The 22,632-nt window shown below is 39.6% G+C and overlaps 1 protein-coding gene across 2 annotated transcripts in view; it reads right to left on the bottom strand.

The window, feature by feature from the left end:
* The window catches only part of CUL5 (cullin 5), a 90,479-nt gene that overhangs the window by 29,573 nt on the left and 38,274 nt on the right, over positions 1-22,632 (bottom strand). Inside the window, exons 3-7 of one of the 2 annotated variants that reach the window (XM_004764409.3) lie at positions 21,293-21,392; positions 18,561-18,737; positions 16,420-16,561; positions 14,883-15,028; positions 14,718-14,798 (exon numbers count right to left, since the gene is read on the bottom strand). In XM_004764409.3, the coding sequence (XP_004764466.1) occupies positions 14,718-14,798; positions 14,883-15,028; positions 16,420-16,561; positions 18,561-18,737; positions 21,293-21,392 (646 nt within the window). The remainder of the gene's footprint in view (positions 1-14,717; positions 14,799-14,882; positions 15,029-16,419; positions 16,562-18,560; positions 18,738-21,292; positions 21,393-22,632) is intronic. The other variant, XM_045077531.1, reaches the window with a different exon arrangement.

The following is a 22,632-nucleotide window of genomic DNA, read 5'->3' as shown; positions in this document are numbered from 1 at the left end:
GCAAGGAACAAGTGAACAGAACAAAACGATGACTGTGGCTAAAACCGGAGGCTGGCTATGGGGGCTGGGGTTCACTGGACTATTACCTCCAATTTTGTAAATATTTGAAAATTACTATAACCAGGCTTTTATTTTTTTAAATAAAGAGAATAATTAAGGCCTAAATCCTTAAGAGATGAAAAAGTCTTTAGAGAACTATCTCATGTGGGCAAAAAGAGGAAAGGGAGACTGCATGGTGGCTTTCCCCTTGCTACAAACGAGTCTTGTTTCAACAGGTCAGTTCTGTGAGGGCAGAGACCATGTTACTCTTTCATGTTTCTTTTCCACCATTTACCAAAACACTACACAGAGAGTCAACCCTACATATATACTTGTTATTTGAAAAATACGTCTCGAAGGAAAAGGGTAGTGATAAACCATCTCTCTCACCTTGTATTCCCTTTCTGTCTCCTTTGCTAGCTTCCGTGAAGAATAAAACTTTTTGCCACATGTCATCAAGTCCTGTATTTTGCCTGAGATGAGCACAACTTCTAAATCCATAGAAATCTCTCCCCAGAGGTCTGCAAGGTGAAACACTTTAACTATCAATGTGCTTGATGTTTTACCTTCCTCTATAGCAAAACTCTTCGAAGATGATGCCTGCCGTAAAGCACAGCAGGCACTCAGTACTTGCTCAGTGAACGGATGTGTAGGTCTGAAGGCGACAGGTGCGACAGGAAGGCTAACGGACGGCGCAGAGTCTTCTTTTTGCACAATTAATTCTACTTCACTGAAATTTATTACAAAGCAACAAGAATGGTTCTAATTTTCATTAGTTATTTAAATCTGTACAAGTAATAACTTGCTTTAGCTCAACTATAAAATAGGAGATGAACTAAAAATCATCCTAGGTTTCTCCTTTAAGACTTTATCATTATAAGATCTTTAACCATACAAAGATAACTGTAACGTAATTAAGAATTCAGTTTATTCTATGCGTGGCAGGTTATTCTCAAAATTAATTTCCCTTGGCCTTTCTGGCTTGGTTCAGATTTCTTTATTTTACCATTATAACTAGGCGGTACTTCCTTCATTTCTAAACTATTTACATAGGAACTATACAGAGCAATGAAAACTCGGACTTACTCACCTTGACTTTTTCGAAATCACCCTCAATATACTAAGATACTAAAAGTTAACAAATACATACTTTAAGGTTAATAATCTGTGACTTATGACCTTGCTGCTAATTCAGTTTTTTTAATCAACGTTTTGCATGGACAGTCAGATGGTTCCTATCTGAGAATCAGCAACCTTCTCCAAACCCGAGCCCTAACAGTAAAAACTACATGCCAGGCGCAGTGTTTTATTAAACTCTGACAACACATGCGGGTGTCACCCCGTCTCACAGTTAAGGAAACAGGATTACAGAGGCTGAGCAACTCGCCGAAGCGCACACTGCTAGTCAAAAGGCTACAAAGGGATTCAAATCCTCATCTCATTCCACAAGTATGCCCCTGACCCCTAGAACACACTGACCCCCGTCAGCGCCGTGTCCCCAAGACAGGATGGAGACCTGCCACCATCAATCCATTCTCCATCCCACCACTCTACGGCACGAACAATCCATTTTATCTTACTGTCACTCTGAAGACCGGAACCAGATCTCCGGTATTACGCCCAACTCACACAAGGCCTAGCATGTTTTAAGTGCATAATAAATACGAACTGAATGCCCTCAGGGAATGCCAAGGTATATAGGATAAACACCTAAAATACAAACAGCCACAGAAAAACTTTTAAAGGGGTGCCTGGGTGGCTCAGAGGGTTAAGCCTCTGCCTTCAGCTCAGGTCATGGTCTCAGGGTCCTGGGATGGAGCCCCACTTCGGGCTCTCTGCTCAGCAGGGAGCCTGCTTCCTCCTCTCTCTCTCTGCCTGCCTCTCTTTTTACTTGTGATCTCTCTCTGTGTCAAATAAATATATAACATCTTTAAAAAAAAAAAAAAGAGGGGCGCCTGGGTAGCTCAGTGGGCTAAAGCCTCTGCCTTCAGCTCAGGTCATGATCTCAGGGTTCTGGAATCGAGCCCCGCATCGGGCTCTCTGCTCAGCGGGGAGCCTGCTTCCCCCTCTCTCTCTACCTGCCTCTCTGCCTACCTGTGATCTCTGTCAAATAAATAAATAAATAAATAAATAAGAAAGAAACAAAGAAAAACTTTTAAAAAGTTATTTTCGTTTAAGGTTTTTTCTCCCATTTTCTTACTAAGTTTCACCTTTTCCTGCCTGTCATGTGTCTTCAGCAAATAGCTCAAAGCCTCTCCGGGTTTGACACAGACACTGCCGCTCAAGTGTTGGACCAGCCAACGACAGCGGAGCTCATCAGAATCGTGTGCATCACTGGATGTGAGCGGGGCTACGTAGGTCTCCCAGGAGCAAAACTAGAACCGTGGGCGTCTGGGCTTCTTAGGCAGCACTTAGGCTCTGGGCTAAGTTTTGGACTGACTGACTTTTCAGGTTCTCCACTGAATAGCAAATAGCTCAAACACTCTAAGGGCTGTCCTCTGGAGAAGCCAAATTCTACGGTTTGGACACATATTTCAGACACATGCACGCTGCCACTGAAGCATGCACAAACACGTGGGCAAAGACACACACAGAAAGCGTGAGATCCAAGCGTGAGCCCTCAATTCGAGCTGGTTCAAGTAGAGCCAGGCTACGTAAAACCTTGGAGCCAGACTCTTAGCTTGGTTCAGATCACACACACTGAAGGGCAGGATGGTGGCAACCATGGTCCCCACTCCAACAACAACAACCAAAACACTAAGAGCTGTTCAAGGTAGCAGAGCTAAGAGTAGAAAAACACACATGCAGAAAGCTCTCCCAACGCTCCAAGTTCCTAAACCCACACATCCTTCATTTCAGTCTTAGCCTTGAATTTTCTATGAAGGATTTTACACAAACTAACACATCTGCCTTTTTTTGTTTGAGATGGGTTCCTGCTCCCTGCCACCAAGAGTGCAGACGAACTAGGCATGTGTAAGGGCAATCCCGTGTTCAAAATCCTGTATCGAACTCTGCTCTCTTCTTTATTCACTGCCACAGTGCTTACCGTCATCCTCAGGAACTCAAGACCCAGAACTGGACTTCATTAGAAGCCAGCTTCACCGTGTCCCAGCAGACTGAGGCCAACCTCCCGCGGTCTCTGACCCTCAGTGTCTTTACCTATAAAGGAGAAACAATGACAGCATCTACCTACTAGTTCTCCCTCCGAAACGCGTCCTGAATCCTTCCACTTCTATATTTATCTCCACCTCTCACCTCGATTATAGTTTAGAATCCAAATACCCCACTGCAACCCAAATGCTCTTCTGGGGTATGAAAATCAGATCACACCAGCTCTCTGCTTAAAACCCTTCAACAGCCACCCTCTGCACTGGGCTCCTGCTCCCCGTGCCTCCAGCTGGATCGCTCTCTTCCCCTCACCAACCACACTGGGGCCACGTTAACCTTCCTCTGTTCCTAAAACAAGCTAAGCTCCTTCCTGATTGACAGCCTTTACCCTAGCTCTTCCCTCCACCTGCAAAGCTCTATCCCAGATCTTTACAAGGCTAGACCCCGATCATTTAGGTCTCAGCTCCAATATCCACTTCGAAAAGACCTTCCCTGACCATATTCCATAAAGCAAAAGCGACAATAAGAGCGTTACGGGCGCCAATTCATTCTCTATGGCATGTGTCTATTTTATGAAGAATCACACTGGGACACTGAAAGGCCTTGGTACATACTTCCCTAGGCACTATTAGAAATATAATCGGCTCCTTGTATAACCATAAAGATTTGATAGACAGACAAGAGCTGAGACCGCGCTGAACAAAAGGAAGAAGTAAAACTCCACTATTTACAGGTAACAGTATATTTTATACAGAAAATGATAAAGATGCCACCAAAAAACTGTCAGAATAAACAAATTCAGTGGTGCTGCAGGAAATAAATTCAATATACAAAATCTGTTAGATTTCTTTACACTAATAACAAACTAACACAAAGAGAATTAAGAAAATAATTCCATTTACAACTGCATCAAAAAGAGTGAAATATGGAGGAATAAATTTAACCAAGGAGGTGAAAGTACTGTGCACTGAAAACTCTAGGACACGGAGGAAACAAGGAAGAATAAGAACATTAAAATGTCCACACTACCAAAAACACACAAATGCAATGCAATCTCAACCAGAAGTCCAAGAAGACTACAAGTCCAAGAAGTCCTAGAAGAAAACCCAGCGTTAGGTGATACCCAACATGTACAAAGAACCCCTACAACTCAGTAGCCAACAATAAATAATCCGACCAAAAAATGGGCAGAAGATCTGCACAGACGTTTTCCAGAGAAGACACACAGACGGCCAACAGACACAGGAAAAGGTGATGTCACTCATCATCAGGAAATGCAAATCAAACCCACATGATCACCTCACACCTGCCAGAATGGCGAGTATCAAGAAGGCAAGAAATAACAAGTGTTGGCCAGGATGCTGTGAAGAGGGAGTCCCTGGGCACTGCTGGTGGGAAGTAAAATGGTGCAGCCACTGTGGAAAATGGTATGGAGATTACCTGAAAAATTAAAAACAGAACTACCATATGATCCAGCAATTCCAAATTGCTGGGTATTTATGCGAAGAAAATAAAAAAAACTAACTTGAAAAGATAATGTAGCCCCTTGTTCACTGCATCATTTATGATAAACAAGGTAAGGAAACGACCTAAGTGTCTGCCAGTAGGTGAAAAGGTAAACACACTGTGAGACAGACACGCAATGGAGTATTATCAGTCAGTAACACGAATGAGGTCTTGTCATTTGCAGTGACTTGGATGGACCATGAGAGCATTATGCTGAGTGAAATAAGGCAGAAAACAACAAATAACATATGATCTCTCTCATACATGGAATCTTACAAAAAAGAGAGAGAGAAATAAAATGCCCAAACTCATAGATACAGAGAAGAGACTGGTGGTTCCAAGAGGCAGGGGGCCAGAGGTGGGGAAAATGTACTTTGTTTTTAGCTTAAGTAAACTGAATAAAAATTTTCAAAAACTCATTTTTTTGTTTGTGTACTAGTCTTTCTCGGTCTTCCCTTATCCGAATGTTAACTCTGTAAGAGCAAGGACTTTGTTTTGTTCACGGTGTACCCCTTTCTACTCACCTCACCACTGTGCTCGCTTCGGCAGCACATATTCTACTCACCTCACCACTAACAGAGACCAGATTCATATTTACGGAGTGAATGAGCGCTCCCTATACATAGGTCAAAAGCCTTAATGAAGAAAAAGCAATGAAAGGATTATAATCTCTCGCTCTAGGATCCCATTCCTCATAAATCCGGGGCACATTCACCAGCAAACACACACAAGCTTAAATTATCTATTTTGACCCACACCGACGGCCGGGAAGGAAAGCAGTCCAGTGGAGAAAGCACTAGTGTGGAGCCAGGCGACAGGCTGGAACTCATCATTACTCAGGAATACCAAAGACAATGATTTCTCATTACATTTCACAAAGTGCTGTACAAGGAGGGTGATTATTATTTACACATACTCCTCTCCCCCAAATTCTAACTTAAAGCTCCTCAGGAGCCTTTCAACTCTTATTAAGTATACAATCTTTCAAGAACTGGAGAGGCCTCTCACAATTAGCTCCCCTCTGATTCTCTACTCTGATTATTCCAAGAACCCAGGCTCAAATCTTTCAATCACTCTACGGGCCATTAAAACGTCTTTTAGCGCTAAAAGATAAGGCTAAGGCTCAGTGGGTTAAGCCTCTGCCTTCAGCTCAGGTCATGATCTCGGGGTCCTGGGATCGAGTCCCACATCGGGCTCTCTGCTCTGCGGGGAGCCTGCTTCCTCCTCTCTCTCTGCTTGCCTCTCTGCCTACTTGTGACCTCTCTCTGTCAAGTGGATAAACAAAATCTTTAAAAAAAAATTTTTTAAATAAAATAAAATAAAATGTCTTTCAGGAAGCAGCTGGCTGGCTCAGTCAGTAGACCCCGTGACTCTTGATTCTCAGGGTCACGAGTTCAAGCCCCGTGCTAGGCGCTGAGCTTAGTTAAAAACAAATAAATAAAATGTCATTTAATGATTTCTTCAAAATGCCTCTTACAGCCCTTCCTTTCCATTAATTTATCATCGTGTACGTAGCTGACCCCCTTTAGTGACAACTAAAAGCAAGTCTCTTGTCTCTTTCAGCCCGGTCATACACACGCCAGCAGATGAACCCCGCAAAGCGCAGCTTCGATCCGCTAGTCAGGGATGGTCAAGGCTCTCCACCACCGAAGCACTGGTTCTCACACCCTTCAGACCCAATACTCCCTTTGACAGCAAACCGTTAACTGAAATTTACCGACATTATTACCTCAAGAACACCGATGTACATCTCTAATTACGACACAGAGCGGAAAGCAACAATTCTTTATAATGAGTCAATCTGTATTTCAACCTGTAAAGACGTGGTCACAGCCAAACGGGAAGGTATAAGGAAAGGAGTCAGCCGCCTGCACCTGTGTGTGGCGTCACCGGGAAGGGGACGACTGGGAATGTGGTGCAGCAGAAACGCTGGCGACCACATACTGTCACAGTGGTGCATACTGGCACTACTGTGGGCGACAAAAGCTTCTGCAGTAAAAATACGTCTAAAGCCCAAACAGCAATAAAAACATTATCTTTCCCCAACTTACACAACAGTATCATCACTGGAAAATACAGTGTATTATTAATATCATGTAAAAATATTTTGGTTTATAAGTAAAATACAACTCAGTTTTAAACTCGGGCATAAACAAGACTTTCACTGACCTGTGTGGCCAGTGGGACCAGTGACTCAGTCCTTCTGGGATGTGATCTAATTTCTGTTTATGTGGGACAGGGAGAGCACTGAGTCATGTAGCATTCCTGACCTCATTCACTAAAAATCAATCTCTGTGACAACTGAAAAAAGCCTCCATAAATTTATATACTATTTCCTAGAGGTAGATGTTACCTTTATTGAAAACACCTGGCCTGGAGATGTCAGTTCAAAATATATTAGCCTAGTTCAAAAACATTAACCTAGAATTCAAATGTTCTCCACAATGAGACTGAAATCTGCCCTCTACTTTTCAGACTAACTTCCAAAACTTTCCGACACACAGTCCAGGCATCAGAAAAAAACAGTTTATCAGCTCCCCACTTTTTCCCCACCTTTTGCTTACTGGCATCTTCATGTTGTGATTAAAATTTAAACAATTCACAGCATGACTCACTTTCCATGGATTCATCTCTGTCATAATCTACTGTATTAATGAGAAGCAATTTTAAGTAAAAATCTGTATTAAGGATCATAAAGACATTATTATCATTACATAATAAATTTTACAACTAAACATTCTACATATAAGCAACTTAGAGGAGGGGCACCTAGGTGGCTCGGTGTATTAAGCATCCGACTCTTGATTTCGGCTCAGGTCATGATATCAGGGTCGTGAGATCGACCACTGCATCAGGCTCTGCGCTCAGAGTGGAGCCTGTTTATGATTCTCTCTCCCTCTGCCTCTCCCATGCTGCAGCTTGCTCTCGCTCCCTCAAAACAAAACAAAACTAAAAAAAATTATGAAAGGAAAATCTTGGGAGTAAGTTTTACTGGCTATATAGGATATGTCAAAGTCCCTCTGGGGCAAAAATGTTTATCCATTAAAAAACAGGACACCATGGAGGCGCCTGGGTGGCTCAGTTGGTTGAGCAACTGCCTTCGGCTCAGGTCACGGTCCCGGAGACCCGGGATCAAGTCCCGCATCGGGCTCCCAACTCCATGGGGAGTCTGCTTTTCCCTCTGACCTTCTCGCCTCTCGTGCTCTCTCTCACTGTCTCTCTCTCAAATAAATAAATAAATAAATAAATAAACCTTTAAAAACAGAACAAAACAAAACAAAACAAAAACAGGACACCATGTTCGTTCTTGAAACAGAAGAATGGCTTAATGTGAGGAACTCTGTAAATGTGATTTACTGAATTAGTCCAAAGGAGCAAAATGCCATTCTTCATAACATGTTTTTATTTTTATATCTTATTTTGATTTTAGCATCACAGGAAAGTTGCAGAAACAGCACAGAGGGCCCATATATCTACCACCTAATGGGTAATGTTTTACACAACTACAGTATAACTACCAAATCCAGGAAAAGAGTATACCACTATTAAAAAATGACAGATCTTGGGGCGCCTGGGTGGCTCAGTGGGTTAAAGCCTCTGCCTTCGGCTCAGGTCATGATCCCAGGGTCCTGGGATCGAGCCCTGCATCGGGCTTTCTGCTCAGCGGGGAGCCTGCTTCCCTTCCTCTCTCTCTCTGCCTGCCTCTCTGCCTACTTGTGATCTCTGTCAAATAAATAAATAAAAAATCTAAAAAAAAAAGACAGATCTTTCTAGAAATTCACTAGTTTTCCCACGAATGTGTCTTTCCTACTCCAGGACCCTGTCTACAAGCCCACACTGTTCATTGTTGCTTAGATCTCCTGCTCTCCCCCAGTCTGTGGCAGTTCCTTGGTCTATATCTCTCTCTCTTTTTTACTTTTTTGGTTTGTTATGATCTTGACACTTTTATCTTTCTTTAAAAAAAGAAAAGGAAAAAAAAAGATTTTATTTATTTATTTAAGAGAGACCGAGCATGAGAGGAGAGGAGGTCAGAGGGAGAAGCAGACTCCCTGCAGAGCTGGAAGCCTGATGCGGGACTCATGACCTGAAGCCTTGGCTTAACCGACTGAGCCCCCCAGGCACCCGGATCTTGACACTTTTAAAGAAGAGTAGTCAGTTACTGTGTAAACTGTTCTCCAATTTGAGATAGTTTAATCTTTTCTCATTAGAATAAGGCTATGCTTTTTTATCAGAATACCGCAGGAATGAGGTATTCTTAGTGCAGAGATACACCATGTCAGTATGTCCTTATTACTGGTGATGTTAACCTTAATCACTTAAGATAGTGTCTTTTGGGTTTCTCCATTGATTTTTCCCTGAGTAAATCATCTTGGGGAATATATTTTGAAACTGTTAACGTACTCCATTTTACCTCACACTTTAATTTTAATATCCATTAATGGAGCTTGTCTACAACTGTTATTACTGTGATATTTGCTTAACAGTGATCGTCAATTTCCCTTCATGTTTGTAAGGTGCAACTCTTCTGTAAGAATGAGTTTGAGCCTCTTCCAAATGTTTGATGGCCAGTATTAGGTACATATTTTTGTCATGTGTCTGTATCTTTTCCCAACATTTTTCTATCGGGTGCTTACCCATTTCTGTTCAATTTTTATTTACTTTATTTTTTAATTTAAAAGACTTTATTTTTTTATTATTTTTTTTTTGATTTTATTTATTTATTTTTCAGAGAAAGAGAGTGAGCACAGGCAGACAGAGTGGCAGGCAGAGTCAGAGGAAGAAGCAGGCTCCCTGCGGAGCAAGGAGCCCGATGTGGGACTCGATCCCAGGACGCTGGGATCATGACCTGAGCCGAAGGCAGCTGCTCAACCAACTGAGCCACCCAGGCGTCCCTAAAAGACTTTATTTATTTGACAGAGAGAGACATAGTGAGAGAGAGAACACAAGCAGGGGGAGTGGAAGAGGAAGAAGCAGGGTCACCGCTGAGCAGGGAGGGAGCCCCATATGGGGTTCGATCCCAGGACCCGGGAGCATGATCTGAGCTGAAGACAGAAGCTTAATGACTGAGCCACCCAGCACCCTCATTCCTCAATTTTTAAAAGTTCTTTATACAGCAGGGCTAACAGGCCTTTCTCTGTGATATATGTTGCAAATATTTTTTCCCAGAATGTCAGTTCTCTTTTGACTTTATGGTTCTTTCTGCAATTTAAAAATGTAGTCAAATTCATCAATCTCTCCTTTTACTTGCTCTGAATTCTGAGTCATGTTAAAAAGCCTTCCCCTACACCAAGGTTAAAAAAGGAATCATTCTTGTACCTATATGATTTCATGTTTAGTGTTTCAATCCTTGACCCATTTAGTGTTTATTCTTCTGAATGTTAGAATACACAATATCATCTTTTTCCAAATGGCTACTGCGTTGTCCCATCACCATCTTCTAAGTGTATCTTTAAGTCTATCTTTACACCCCAGTGATTTGAGATCTAGCCTTTGTCACACAGAATTCTGGACTGTCAACTCCATCCCACTGGTCCACTATCCATTCATGCGTAATTAACATACTATTTAATGGAGGATGTTTGAATGTCTGGTAGAGTTTTCTCCACACAGTTTTTCTTTTCCAGTATTTTCCTGGCTATTGGTACATGTTTATTTTTCCATATAAACTTTCACATCAACTTGTCCTAACTTTATTAAATAGTTGTTAGTATTTTCAATGGCATTACAGTGAATTTATAAGTTCTTTAGGGAAGAACTGACATCTTTATAACTCTAAGTCACAGAATTTAAGAGCCACCCAGGCGCCCCATGTATATTAATTTTAAATCTTAACTACTTTTCTGAATTGCTTTATTGTTTGAGTTAACTTATCATTGATTGTCTGGAGTTTTCCAAATATACTATCATATCATCTCCAAACTGAAAGTTTTACTTCTGCCCACCCATTCTCATGCCTCCAATAGATTTCTCTAGTCTAACTGCGGAGGCTAATACCTATTATACAATGTTAAACAACAGCAGAAATAGTGGGCATCCTAGCCTTGTTCAAGATCTTGTTGGAAATGACTCTAGTGTTTCCCCATTAAATAGGATACTGGCTTTGGGACCAAAGTATATACATTTCTGATTATATTCTTTTTTTTTAAATTTTTTAAAAGATTTATTTATTTGACAGAGATCACAAGTAGGTAGAGAGGCAGGCAGAGAGAGAGAGGGAAGCAGGCTCCCTGCTGAGCAGAGCCCGATGCGGAACTCGATCCCAGGACCCTGAGATCATGACCTGAGCCGAAGGCAGCAGCTTAACCCACTGAGCCACCCAGGTGCCCCTTTTCTGATTATATTCTTTAAAGAAGAAGAACAAATGAATAGTTTCTCAATATAACAAAATGCATAAATTATGCCAAAATCCAATATCATGTTTAATGATGAAAATGTGGAAGCATTCCCAAAAGACTGAAGAAGCAAGAATCCCCCATATTTAACATTTTCCCCCAAAACTATTAAAAGATTTAGTCTACTGAAGGAAATATTAGTATTAGAAAGGCAAAAGCATCATTATTTGCAAATGATGTACTCAGTGGCTTGGAATACCCAAGACAACAGAACTCTGATACAAACAATGAAAATATCCAGTGAGCTGCTTAGTGTGAAAGTAACTTTACTTGAAATGTACATCTGACCTGTAGGAGGCTTGGCCTCACAATGGGGTACTACCTAGGTGAGATTTTCTCTACTATACACAATATAGGTCAAAAAACTTGTTCTTCCGCCTATATTAAAAACTGGTCAAGTTTAAAAACTTGGTATTGATTTATACTAACTAAATACAGAGAAGATAATCGAATAACCATAATAATTTGCTAATTTACAGAGAAAAACATAAATGCCAAAAAAATACAGATTTTAATCTTAAATTCTGATGTGCATTACAGTATAGCCCCCTATGAAGGGACTATAACAGTAAAATATATCTTCCCTATACCATAACTACCCTCCATTAATAAAAAGAGTCTAACAGGTAAGTATATATCATTGCATGTTCTTTTTTTTTTTTTTTTTTTTTTTAAGATTTTATTTTATTTGAGAGAGAGAGAGAGAGCATGAGGGGGAGAAAGTCAGAGGGAGAAGCAGGCTCCCTGTGGAGCTGGGAGCCCGAGGCAGGACTCCATCCCAGGCCACAAGATCACGACCCAAGCAGAAGGCAGTAGCTCAACCAACTGAGCCACCCAGGCGCCCCACCATTGCATGTTCTGATGGCCAATAATTCCTCTCAGAGAATCTAAGACAGTAAGTCTGTTCTGAATAGGGTATGGTATGGGAAGTGACTTGTTTCTTTCTAACTATTCAAATAATGCTGTTGATACTTGATTTATATCAGTACTTGGTGACTTTTTTGGTTTATTGTTCTTTCCATCACAACATACTTCATTTTAACATGTATAATTTCTCTCTGAAAACAGAAACTATAAATCAACAAATATATATATAATAAAGGTTATATACACAGTATAAGGGCCTTAGCTCACTGAGGTATATAAACAGTAAAGCATCTTCATTAAATCTGAAATTCCCAATGTTATAATTAATCCTACAGTTTTGGTACTTGATTTCTCCTCTGAACTAAATATTGTTGTGCAAACTACATATTAGTCCATGTTGTTGAAAGTTAAGAGAGTGATAACCTTTGAGGAAAAGGACCCTAAGAGTAATTCGGAGGGAGCATGATGGATGATTTCTGAATTGCTAGTTAATTTTTGTTATGGTGATTTTATAGGTATACTCACTTTCTAAGAATGCATACCTGTGTGCTTTCTGTGTGCTTTCCTGTTTATATCTTAACACTTGAGTCAAGAGTTTTTAAAAATAAGCAGAAAGTCAAAACAAAATAAAAACAAACCACACAAAAAGACCTCCTACATTCCAAATAAAGTACGGTTTCTTTGGAAGCATGCTGTATTACACTTAGGGTCTCTCTGTTGAAAACAGTAACAAAAAACTTATCTTCAGAGCCCTAAAGTCATTCAGCTTGATAAGATGCTCACACAATTTGGTAACTGTGGAAACACATCATCTATTTTAACTTTTTCTTTGTGCACGCATTCTAAAGTCAAAAGGGAGGGGCTCTTGGGTGGCTCAGTTGATTAAGGGTCTGCCTTGGGCTGGGGTCATGATCACAGGGTCCTGGCATCAAGCCCTGCACTGGGCTCTCTGCTCGGCGGCAAGTCTGCTTCTCCCTCTCCCTCTGTGATCTCTCTTGCTTTCACTCTCTCTCAAGTAATAAATAAAAATCTTTAAAAAATAAAAATAATAAAAATAAATGAAGTAGAAAGGGAAGCTTACATGTGCTATACCAACTGTCATGTGTATTCGATTCTCTCTACCATTTCTCATACTCTTTTTCTTGCTTTCTCTTTTTCTTAGACATCTATTTCATATGGATATGATACATCTGTAAGTCGTATAAACTAGAGGAGAAAAACAACAATTCTATCCTACTGAAACTGCAACATCCCCACCCAGATGCTGTGGGCACATGGATCAACTCAAACTCCTCACACAAACTCCTACTTCTCCCTCGGGACTGGGACTTACTCTTCACCCGACCTCCCTAGAGCCGAGAAACTCCCCCAGGCCAAACACTAGGACTCCATTCCCTTGACACCCAGCCCCACCCATATGACCCCAGGTTCCACCTCTGGGTGGGGCCTCTTCACCTCTCTCCTCTTCCCAGCTCCGTCCCCGGGGCTATAACCCTAGCAGTACTCCTAAGCCCCCGCAAGAATCACTGCAAAAACCGGCTACCTTCTCCTCTTCTCTCTTCCCCAGCCCAATTCATCTTTCATTCCGTCACCAGACTACCCCCCCCACCCCCGAGGGATAACTCTGAGCATGGCACACTTGCTTAAAAAAACACTCAATGGCCTTTCCCTGAGTTCTGGATGAAGTCCAAGCCTGGCTTTATATTACTACAGAGAATTTCTATATACAACCACGAAAGTAGCCCTCTTTTCTAGCCAACATCAAAGTTATTTTAGCCACTAGAAGAGGAAATATACTGTAAGTTACGCAAAGCAAGACAAACTGAAAAAAAAAGGGGTCGGGGGAGGAGGGAATTCCAATTCAACCTGTTTTTCTGAACAAGGCATAAACATGACTATCATTCAAGATGGAAGAACCAAAGAATAGTCAGAAGCAAATAAATAAATAAATAAATAAATAAATAAATCCATCCAGAGTTGGAAAATGGTCACAGGCAAACAGGAACATCGCCTCCCTGAATGTAAATCTAAATCTAGTCCCTAAACTGCAAAGGCTGAAAGGAATTAGAATAAACACCACTGCTATATGTGAGCCATTTCTCAGACTCTTGGTGAGCCTGACTCTTGTTTTCCTGACTACAGCATATTTAGGTCATTCTCTGTAAGAAAACACTTAGGACAGATACTGTATCAAGGCTACTACCTCTGATCAGTTTTGTTTTGTTTTTTTTTTTAAGGAACTTAAAGTATAAAGAAAAACAAAATAACAATATAAAGACTGATGTTCCCTGATCAAGTAATATTTTACCCTCATGACAAGTTTGAAAACATCCTCCCATAACAAGAAGAAAAATCCCCTAGAAGTAATGATTCGACTGGTACTAATTCAGTGTTCACAGCCACTTTACAGAACATAATCACTGTGAATAACAAAAAACAACTGTATCTCTACAGAGCGTATTTTACTCGCAACATGAAAATCACTAAAATGGTTAACTACAGATACACATATAACATAATACAAGGAGACGGTTTAAAAATTAAGTAAATTAAATGCAGTAAAGTCTAGAGCAGGGATGGCAAATAGATCTCTTGCACATCAGCTCCAAAGAATGATGACTAAGCTCTGCACGAGGCACTTGGCCAGCTCTGCTTGGGCGCACAGGTGAGAGGACTCACTGCATCAGTCACGCTGCTCAGAGGTGTGCGAAGTGTGAGTAAGAACACTCAGATCACGTATTTGCCATCCCTGGGCCACTGTGCTGGAAATAATCTCCAAGAACACACAATCACACGGTTACTTACTGCTTCAACAGAGTTACACTCCCGTCTGGTTTCTAAATAACGTAGTGCTCGCTTTTCCTCTTCTTTTAATTTAGCATCTGCCTGCCCAGAAGCAAAATAGCAATCATTTTTTAAGAATATCAAGAGAAGAGCTCAAATTATCACATATACTAAGTTCTGACTTACATATTTCATATAATTCTGTACACCATTTTGTTGTAAATACGAGGGTGCCTGTGTTCTATAAAATCTCTCTGTTGAATCCAAGTATGCCTTCTCAAAATTGTCCCTATAAATTTGAAGCTTATCCTCAGGATTAGAACAAAGGTTAACTGAAAAACAGAAAATAAAATTTTACTCTAATTATGCTTCAAATCAGTATTTTGAGTACAATAAATGAAGTAACAAATAGTAAGGAGTCATTATGTGCAAGACACTCTGATCAAGCTCAAGAGAACATAAATCATGCAAGAGAAAATCCTTCTCTGTAAGAGACTTATAAAGGTAACAGCACAAGGTACTAAAGTGATAGTACAGGCAACATGGGCTACGGTATTTCTGAACAGGAGGGAGAGTGACTTCCAACGAGATGATCAAGAAACCATTCATAGCCAGGATGGGATGTGAGATGAGTCTTAAGGAAAAACTAGCACTCACACAGAAGCTAGTATAGTTACTAATATTGGGAAGTACAAGATCACAAGGCCAAGTTAAGGTAAAACGACCAGGTTGTCTGAGAGGAAAGCAAGGTGGAATGGGAAGTTAGGAGTGGCTGCGGAGAGCTGCAGCTCTCAAGCTAAGTGACCCGATTTCAGCGTTGTGTGCCACGAATGGTAAGAAAAATACTAACAAAATAGTACTTAAAAATTAATCTTGTAAACAGTTTATGGGTTAAATGATAGCGGTAAGATCACTAGAAGAAGACTGTTTCAAAAGTCCAGAAACATACACAGTATAAACAGTGGTAGCTGAAATCAGAAGGAATAAATTTCAACAGCACAGCTAACAAAAGCCTACAGACTTTGATACCTAAAGAAACATGGGGGCAACAGAGAGAGCCAATCAGAGATAGCTGAAGGTTCATTAATACAACAAATTCCTACTGAGGCATACTCTGTGCCCACGCTCTACGTTCAGTAAAGCTACAGTGTCAACAACACCAGTTAGCTAAAGTATGATGACAGGGAGTCATCAGTCCCGGGAAGTAGTGCGAGAGAGGCCTGACCCAGTCTGGGGATCAGGAAAGGCCTCTGCCAGCAAACAGGGTGAGGATGACCTACAAGGAAAGCTGGAGGACAAGTATTCTCAAGGAAATTAGTGTATCTGATTTACAGACCAAATGAGAATATCATGGTCAGAAATGGAAAAGTTCACAGAAGAATGTATACATGGAATAAACAAACTTCCTGAAAATGTAAGTACAAAACCAGTTACCACCTTTTCTGAGCTACTGATTCAAATCTACATTTCTCTAATTTAGGTCACTAAAAGGATTCACCAGCCAGGAAATAAGTGAAATGGAGAAAACCAGTATTAACCACACAAATATGGATTTTTCTGTATTTTCTTAGAGAGATTTAATACCTTCTCCGGGCTCTTAAAAGCACCCAGCACTAAAAGTAGATGTGACTATTTGAGAGCACACATAACTCCAAACGTACTGTTCTACAATGGTCTCGGAATTTTCATAAAAAAATTATGATCATAAAAGTTCAGAACATACCATAGGATTCTCTTACTCCAATGACCAGCTGAGAATCAAAAGCTTCTCCTAATCTTTCTGCATGTACCAGCTTCATTGCACTATCTTGGAGTCTGTTTTTTATATTTGAAAAGATGGACTCATTCCATGTATCAAGCATGAGCTAGGAAAAAAAGAAATATGCAATCATCTCAATTATTAATATACAAGACACATACAGACACAAAAAAATTTAACTATAAACACTAAAAAAGGAAATCTAACTCTTTAGTTTATATTCACTTGAATGCTTGAGGGAACTAGTGTATTTAAGTTTGGTAAGAAACACATGGTAAGGGGCGCCTGGGTGGCTCAGTGGGTTAAAGCCTCTGCCTTCGGCTCAGGTCATGATCTCAGGGTCCTGGGATCGAGCCCCGCATCGGGCTCTCTGCTCGGCAGGAAGCCTGCTTCCCACCCCTCTGCCTACTTGTGATCTCTGTCTGTCAAATAAATAAATAAAATCTTAAAAAAAAAGAAAGAAAGAAAGAAAGAAACACACGGTAACTGTTAGAGAGCACAAATTTCAAAACCAACGTAACTGGACTTGAACTTCAGCTCTGCTACTCATTTACTAGGTTTCCCCTCTGTAAAATAGGACAGATAATAATACAAATTTCAAGTGGTTTTGTAAAAATTAAATATAGCAAAACATGGAAAAGGTTACCTCTCCTACAGTTAGAGGGTTAAATTTCAGTACTACTGGTGTTTGGAATGCTCACGTACATGTTTGTATAAACAAATAATAAATGCCAAAAGCACCAAATGAAAACCTGCGTGGTATTGGACGTTAAAAAAAAATACAAATCCACCTGACAGATGTTCAGTTTATATACACATCCACATGTATTATTATTCCAAGAAACTGTGTCAGATACAAAAACTGTATTAATGACAATAGCATCCGCACAAATGATGACATAAGCAGGTATGTGACAGTCACTACGCACCCAGGACTGCTCTAAGGACTTTCCACACGTAACTCATTTAATCTTCAAACCGATAAAGAGGTACTGTTATCTCCCTTTTTAGAAATGTAGTGGGGTGCTGAGAGGAAAGCAAGCTTCCCCACACTTATACAGCTCATAAATGGCAACACTGGGATGCAAATCCAACAGGTCTGGTCCCAGAATCTATGCTCTTAATCATTAAGTGATGCTGATTCCTGTGACCAGTAGGGAATGGTATAAATTAAAAGAGTAACAGAAAAACAAGAGAGGACAAGATTAAGGAACTGCAAATTAAAAAGCACCCAGAAGTGTTTTTTCTTTTTTTGTGAGGAGGGGGATAATGCCTCACACTGCAGTCATCTCTGCCACCAGAGGACCCCTGGGTGTCTAAATTCACAACATCCCTGTCCACATCAGCACGAAGTTTAGAGCTGGGGAGGGGCAGGAATGCCTACGCCACTATTTGAACACTTGCTTTGTTGCCATAACCAGCATAGCAAGTAGCAAGTTGCTTAAAGTTCAAGAGGCATTTTTCACTTTTCAAATCTACGTTTCCACTTCATTCTCAGAAGCATGAAATCATATGAGAATTGAAGACAGAGAGTTTAGGTCATTACTGATTGAAGAGTTGAAAAAAACACCTGAGATTCTACTTTCAAAGCTGAGTTCTTTCCATTAAATCACAAGGAGTTACTGGACACAGAGCTTCTAACTAGAAACCACGCAAAAATATGGAAATAAACACAGTACATAATAGTTCATGATAACCCTAATCAAGTAAAAAGGAGATCATGAAAGTAACAGTTTAGCCACAATTAAACACAAAGATACAAGAAGGTAACCTAATGAGAGACTTTGGAAAGAGGAAAAAAAGTAATCTACAGGAAGGAAACAGTACAAAGGAGAAGAAGGAAACAGAATGCTGAAGACAGAGCCAGGAAAAGGAGAAGCAAGGTGGTAGTGTGAGGACACAGACCCACGTGATGTAATGCAGGAGGAGTGTGGCTAAACGTGGACGGGATAGAGTCAGTGGTATTCTGTAAAATCCAGCAGCAGTCGAGAAGGGATTTATACATCAAGTAGAAAAAACCACTGAAAGTCTGAATTACTTTCTGAAGTTTAAAATCACCCTCTTTCTGAAGAATATTAGGGTCAAAAATGCAAAAGTTAACTTACTTTTCGAACAATACTGTCTTCTACAGTTGATTTTTTATTGCTGCCCTGTTTACCCATTAAAGTAATCTCCAGCTGACAGAAAGGCTTCGGTAAAATATCGCACTGTGTAAAGAATTTTCGCCATTCAACAATGTATGCCTTTAGCAAAGCTGTATCGTCTTGATGGCTCAGTACTCGCTGGAAAAAAAAAAAAAAGAATTGTATGAACTTCAAATATATACAGGTAGGTGCTTGAAAGAATAACAGAATCTACTCATACTATAAATACATTTATTGTACAAACTATATTATATCCAAGAGAAATTAAAACACATATATACCCAAGAAAAATAAAAACATGTTCACAAAGACTTACTTTGACAATCATGTTGGTACATACATAAAATCATAATATACACATGAAACTAAAGAAATGTTTTATGTCAACTATATCTCAATAAAAAAAACCTCCTAAAACCCTATATCCCTTAAGCTATCACGTTTTTATCCTCCCATAAATACCAATTCCCATCATCCCCTCCCTGGCCCCAGTGACCACTAATTTACTTTCAGTGTTTATACACTTGCTTGTTCCAGACTTCCACATGAATGGAAACATGTAATATGCAGACATTTTTGTTCTAAGATTTTATTTATTTATTTATTTAGTGGGGGGCAGGGAGGGATGGAGGGAGCACACATTCATGAGCAGGGGCAGAGGGAGAGAGGTAATACCAAGCCCACCATTAGCTTAGTGCAGAGCCCTACCCAGGGCTTGCTCCTACCCTGAGATCAAGACCTGAGCTGAGATCAAGAATCAGAAGCTTAACTGACTAAGACACCCAGGTGCCCCTATAAAATACAGACATTTAAAATTGGCGTCTTTCATTTTACAGTTTCAAGGGTCTCTCAAGTCCTAGGATGTATCAATACTTTATTCCTTTTATGGCTGAACACTATACCATTTTATAGATACACCACACTTTGTTTATCTATTGTGTCCACTGATAGACTTGTGGGTTGTTTCCTGCCATTGGTTATCATGAAAAATGCTGCTATAAATACCTACATCCCAAAAGAAGTTCATAAAAAAACCTGTCCATAGTCAGCAAGAAAAAAGTGAGGACTCAAATATCAGAAATGAAATAGGAGCCATTACAACTGCTAACACAGAAATACAAAGGACTGGAGCTCCTGGCTGCCTCAGCTGGTAGAGCACACAATTCTTTTTCTTTCTTTCTTTTTAAAGATTTTATCTATTTGAGAGAGAAAACAAAGAGTATGAGTTGAGGGGAGGGGCCGGGGGAGAGGGAGATGCAGACTTCCCTGCTGAACAGGGAGTGCAATGTGGGCCTTAATCCCAGGACCATGGGATCATGACCTGACTCAAAGTCAGATGCTTAATCAACTGAGCCACCCAGACACCCCAAGCATATAACTCTTGATCTCAGGTTTGTGAATTCAAGCCCCACTTTGGGTGTGGAGCCTAACCTACAAAAACAACAACAGCAACAACAACAACAACAAAGGTTCATAAGAGACACCTATAAACAATTATCTGGCAACATATTTGACAACATAGAAGAAAGAAATAAATTCCATGAAACATACTCCTACTAAGAACTAAATTATGAAGAAACAGAAAACCTGAACAGACCAATTACAAGCAAGGAGATTGAATACCAGTAATGAAAAACCTCCCAACAAACTATATTCCAGGACAAAATGGCAACGACAGTGAATTCTATCAAACATTTAAAGAGAAGTAATACCAATCCCTCTCAAACCTTTCCGAAAAACAGAAGAGGAGCAAACACTTCCAAACTCATTTAAGAAGTCAGTATTATCCTGATACCAAAATCAGATAAGGATGGCACAAAAGAAGAAAATTATAGGTCAATATCCCTAAAGAACACAGATGCAAAACTTCTCAACAAAATATTAGGAAACCAACTCAGCAGACATTGAAAGACCATATATCATGAGCAAGTGGGATTTATTCCAGGGATACAAGCTTGGTTAGTTCAACATCCACAAGCGAATCCATGTGAAACACCACAGCAACAAAGCAAAGTAAAAAAAGCATGTGATCATCACAAATAGACGCAGAAAGAGTATTTGATAAAATGCAACATCTATTTTCAATAAAAACTCTTAAAAAGTGGGATAAAGGGAATGTACCTCAACATAATAAAAGCAATATATGACAAACCACAACTAAAATGAAAGTCTAAGATCAGCAACAGGACAAGAATGCTACTCCCACCACTTCCATGCAACACAGTACTGGAACAGCAATCAGATAAGAAAAAGTAAAGACATCCAAGTCAAAAAGGAAGAAGTTTAAAAAAAAAAAAAGTGAAACCATCATTATTTGCAAATAACATAAGATAGAGAAAATGATGATGAGTTTACCAAAAAACTGTGAGAAAAAACGAATTTAGTAAAAATGAATGATACAAAATCAATATACCAAAATCTGTTGCATTTCTATACACTTAAACTATCAAAAAGAAAAATTTTAAAAACAATCCCATTTACAACTGCATCAAAAAGAATAAAATACGGGCACCTGGGTGACTCAGTCAGTCCCATGTTGGGTGTAGAGATTGCTTAAATAAATAAACTTTAAAAAAATTTAATTAGCAAATGTCAAAAGTCAATGTGATATTTTTAAATTATTTCTGGAAGTCCTACAGCAGAAAATAGGATATTCTCTAAATCTTAAACTTAATCTAAGATACAGAACTTACTGCCTGTGCTTGCTTGATAAACTCAAGAATATCTTCTTTTAAAGCCTGATGAATTTTTGCTGGACCTTTATCATCCCAGAGACAGACCGCATGCACATCCCTGTAAAAATAAAGCAGGTAAACAGAAATGAACACTAGACCAAGAACAAAGACAAAACTTCCAGCAAGTTCTGTAGGAATACAGTTTCCACGGACCATGCTGCACCCAGCTGAGTGGAGAATTCATCCATAAGAACCACAAGTTCTTTGTTATCTGATACACAAATTTGTTTCTACTTTTATTTTACTTTCTTTGTCATTGTTTTCTTCCTTAAATCTCTGCTTACTGTTTATCTTTAATTATAAACGCATCCTTCTGTCTTTAAATCCCACACCCCACGGTTAACCACTATAAATTAGTTTCTCATGTAAAGTATAAATTGTTTTATTTCTATACATTATTTTAATTTTTTACAATATATGTAAACTATTCTCTTTAAAAAGAATTAGTCATTTAAACAGCAAATCTCTTAACTTCCCCCATACATTTGTTATTTGTTATATTTACACATGAACTACTACTGTATCTCCTTTATTTAAAACAAAACAAAAAAACAAAAGCTCTCCTAAACTGAGATAAAAAACCTCTGAACTTACGGAGTTGACAGTAGAGATATTTATTTAACAGTAATACAACATATTCAAAAACTAATTTCTTAATTATCAAGTTACAGAGTGGGTGAACTCCTAACAAAAGGATAGAGTCTTATTATTGAGGATGCTTTTATTAAAAAAATGCTCCCCAGTGACTTACACAGTACCTAATGGGACCCCTGCTATTAAAAAAATGCCTAAGAAATCAAAATAAGAGATCTCTGGAATCGTAACATTGTAACAACAGCCAAATAGTTTAAGTCCGGATTCTCAGGGACATCGTTATAACTCAGTGTCTGCATATTATTCATTTGAACTTGCTTTTGTCTCTGGTTAAATTGAACTTTCAGCTTAAGAGTGGTATCTCTGCTCACTGCCTAGTACGCAGCGAACACAAATATTTGCTAAATAACGACACAATACATAACATGTGATTGCTTACTATGTGTCAGTTACTATTCTAAGCTGTTTTAATTCATTTAAAACACATTCATTTAAACTCCCTTCACCACAACTCTGAAGGGAGTACTATTTTTATCACCATTTTACAGATGGGGAAACTGAGGCAAATAAAGGTTAAGGAACACTCCTAAGTTACAAAGCCAGTATGTGGTGGAACTGGGACATGGGACAGCTCAGCTGGCGTCCAGAGGAGCAGGGCAGGTGGGACTCACAAAACCATTCCCCCAAATTTACTCCTGCACTTC

This window comes from Mustela putorius, unplaced genomic scaffold (assembly GCF_011764305.1).
Source record: "Mustela putorius furo isolate JIRA1106 unplaced genomic scaffold, ASM1176430v1.1 tig00000198_pilon_pilon_pilon, whole genome shotgun sequence".
Lineage (NCBI taxonomy): Eukaryota > Metazoa > Chordata > Mammalia > Carnivora > Mustelidae > Mustela > Mustela putorius.
This window is presented reverse-complemented; position numbering and strand designations above follow the sequence as displayed.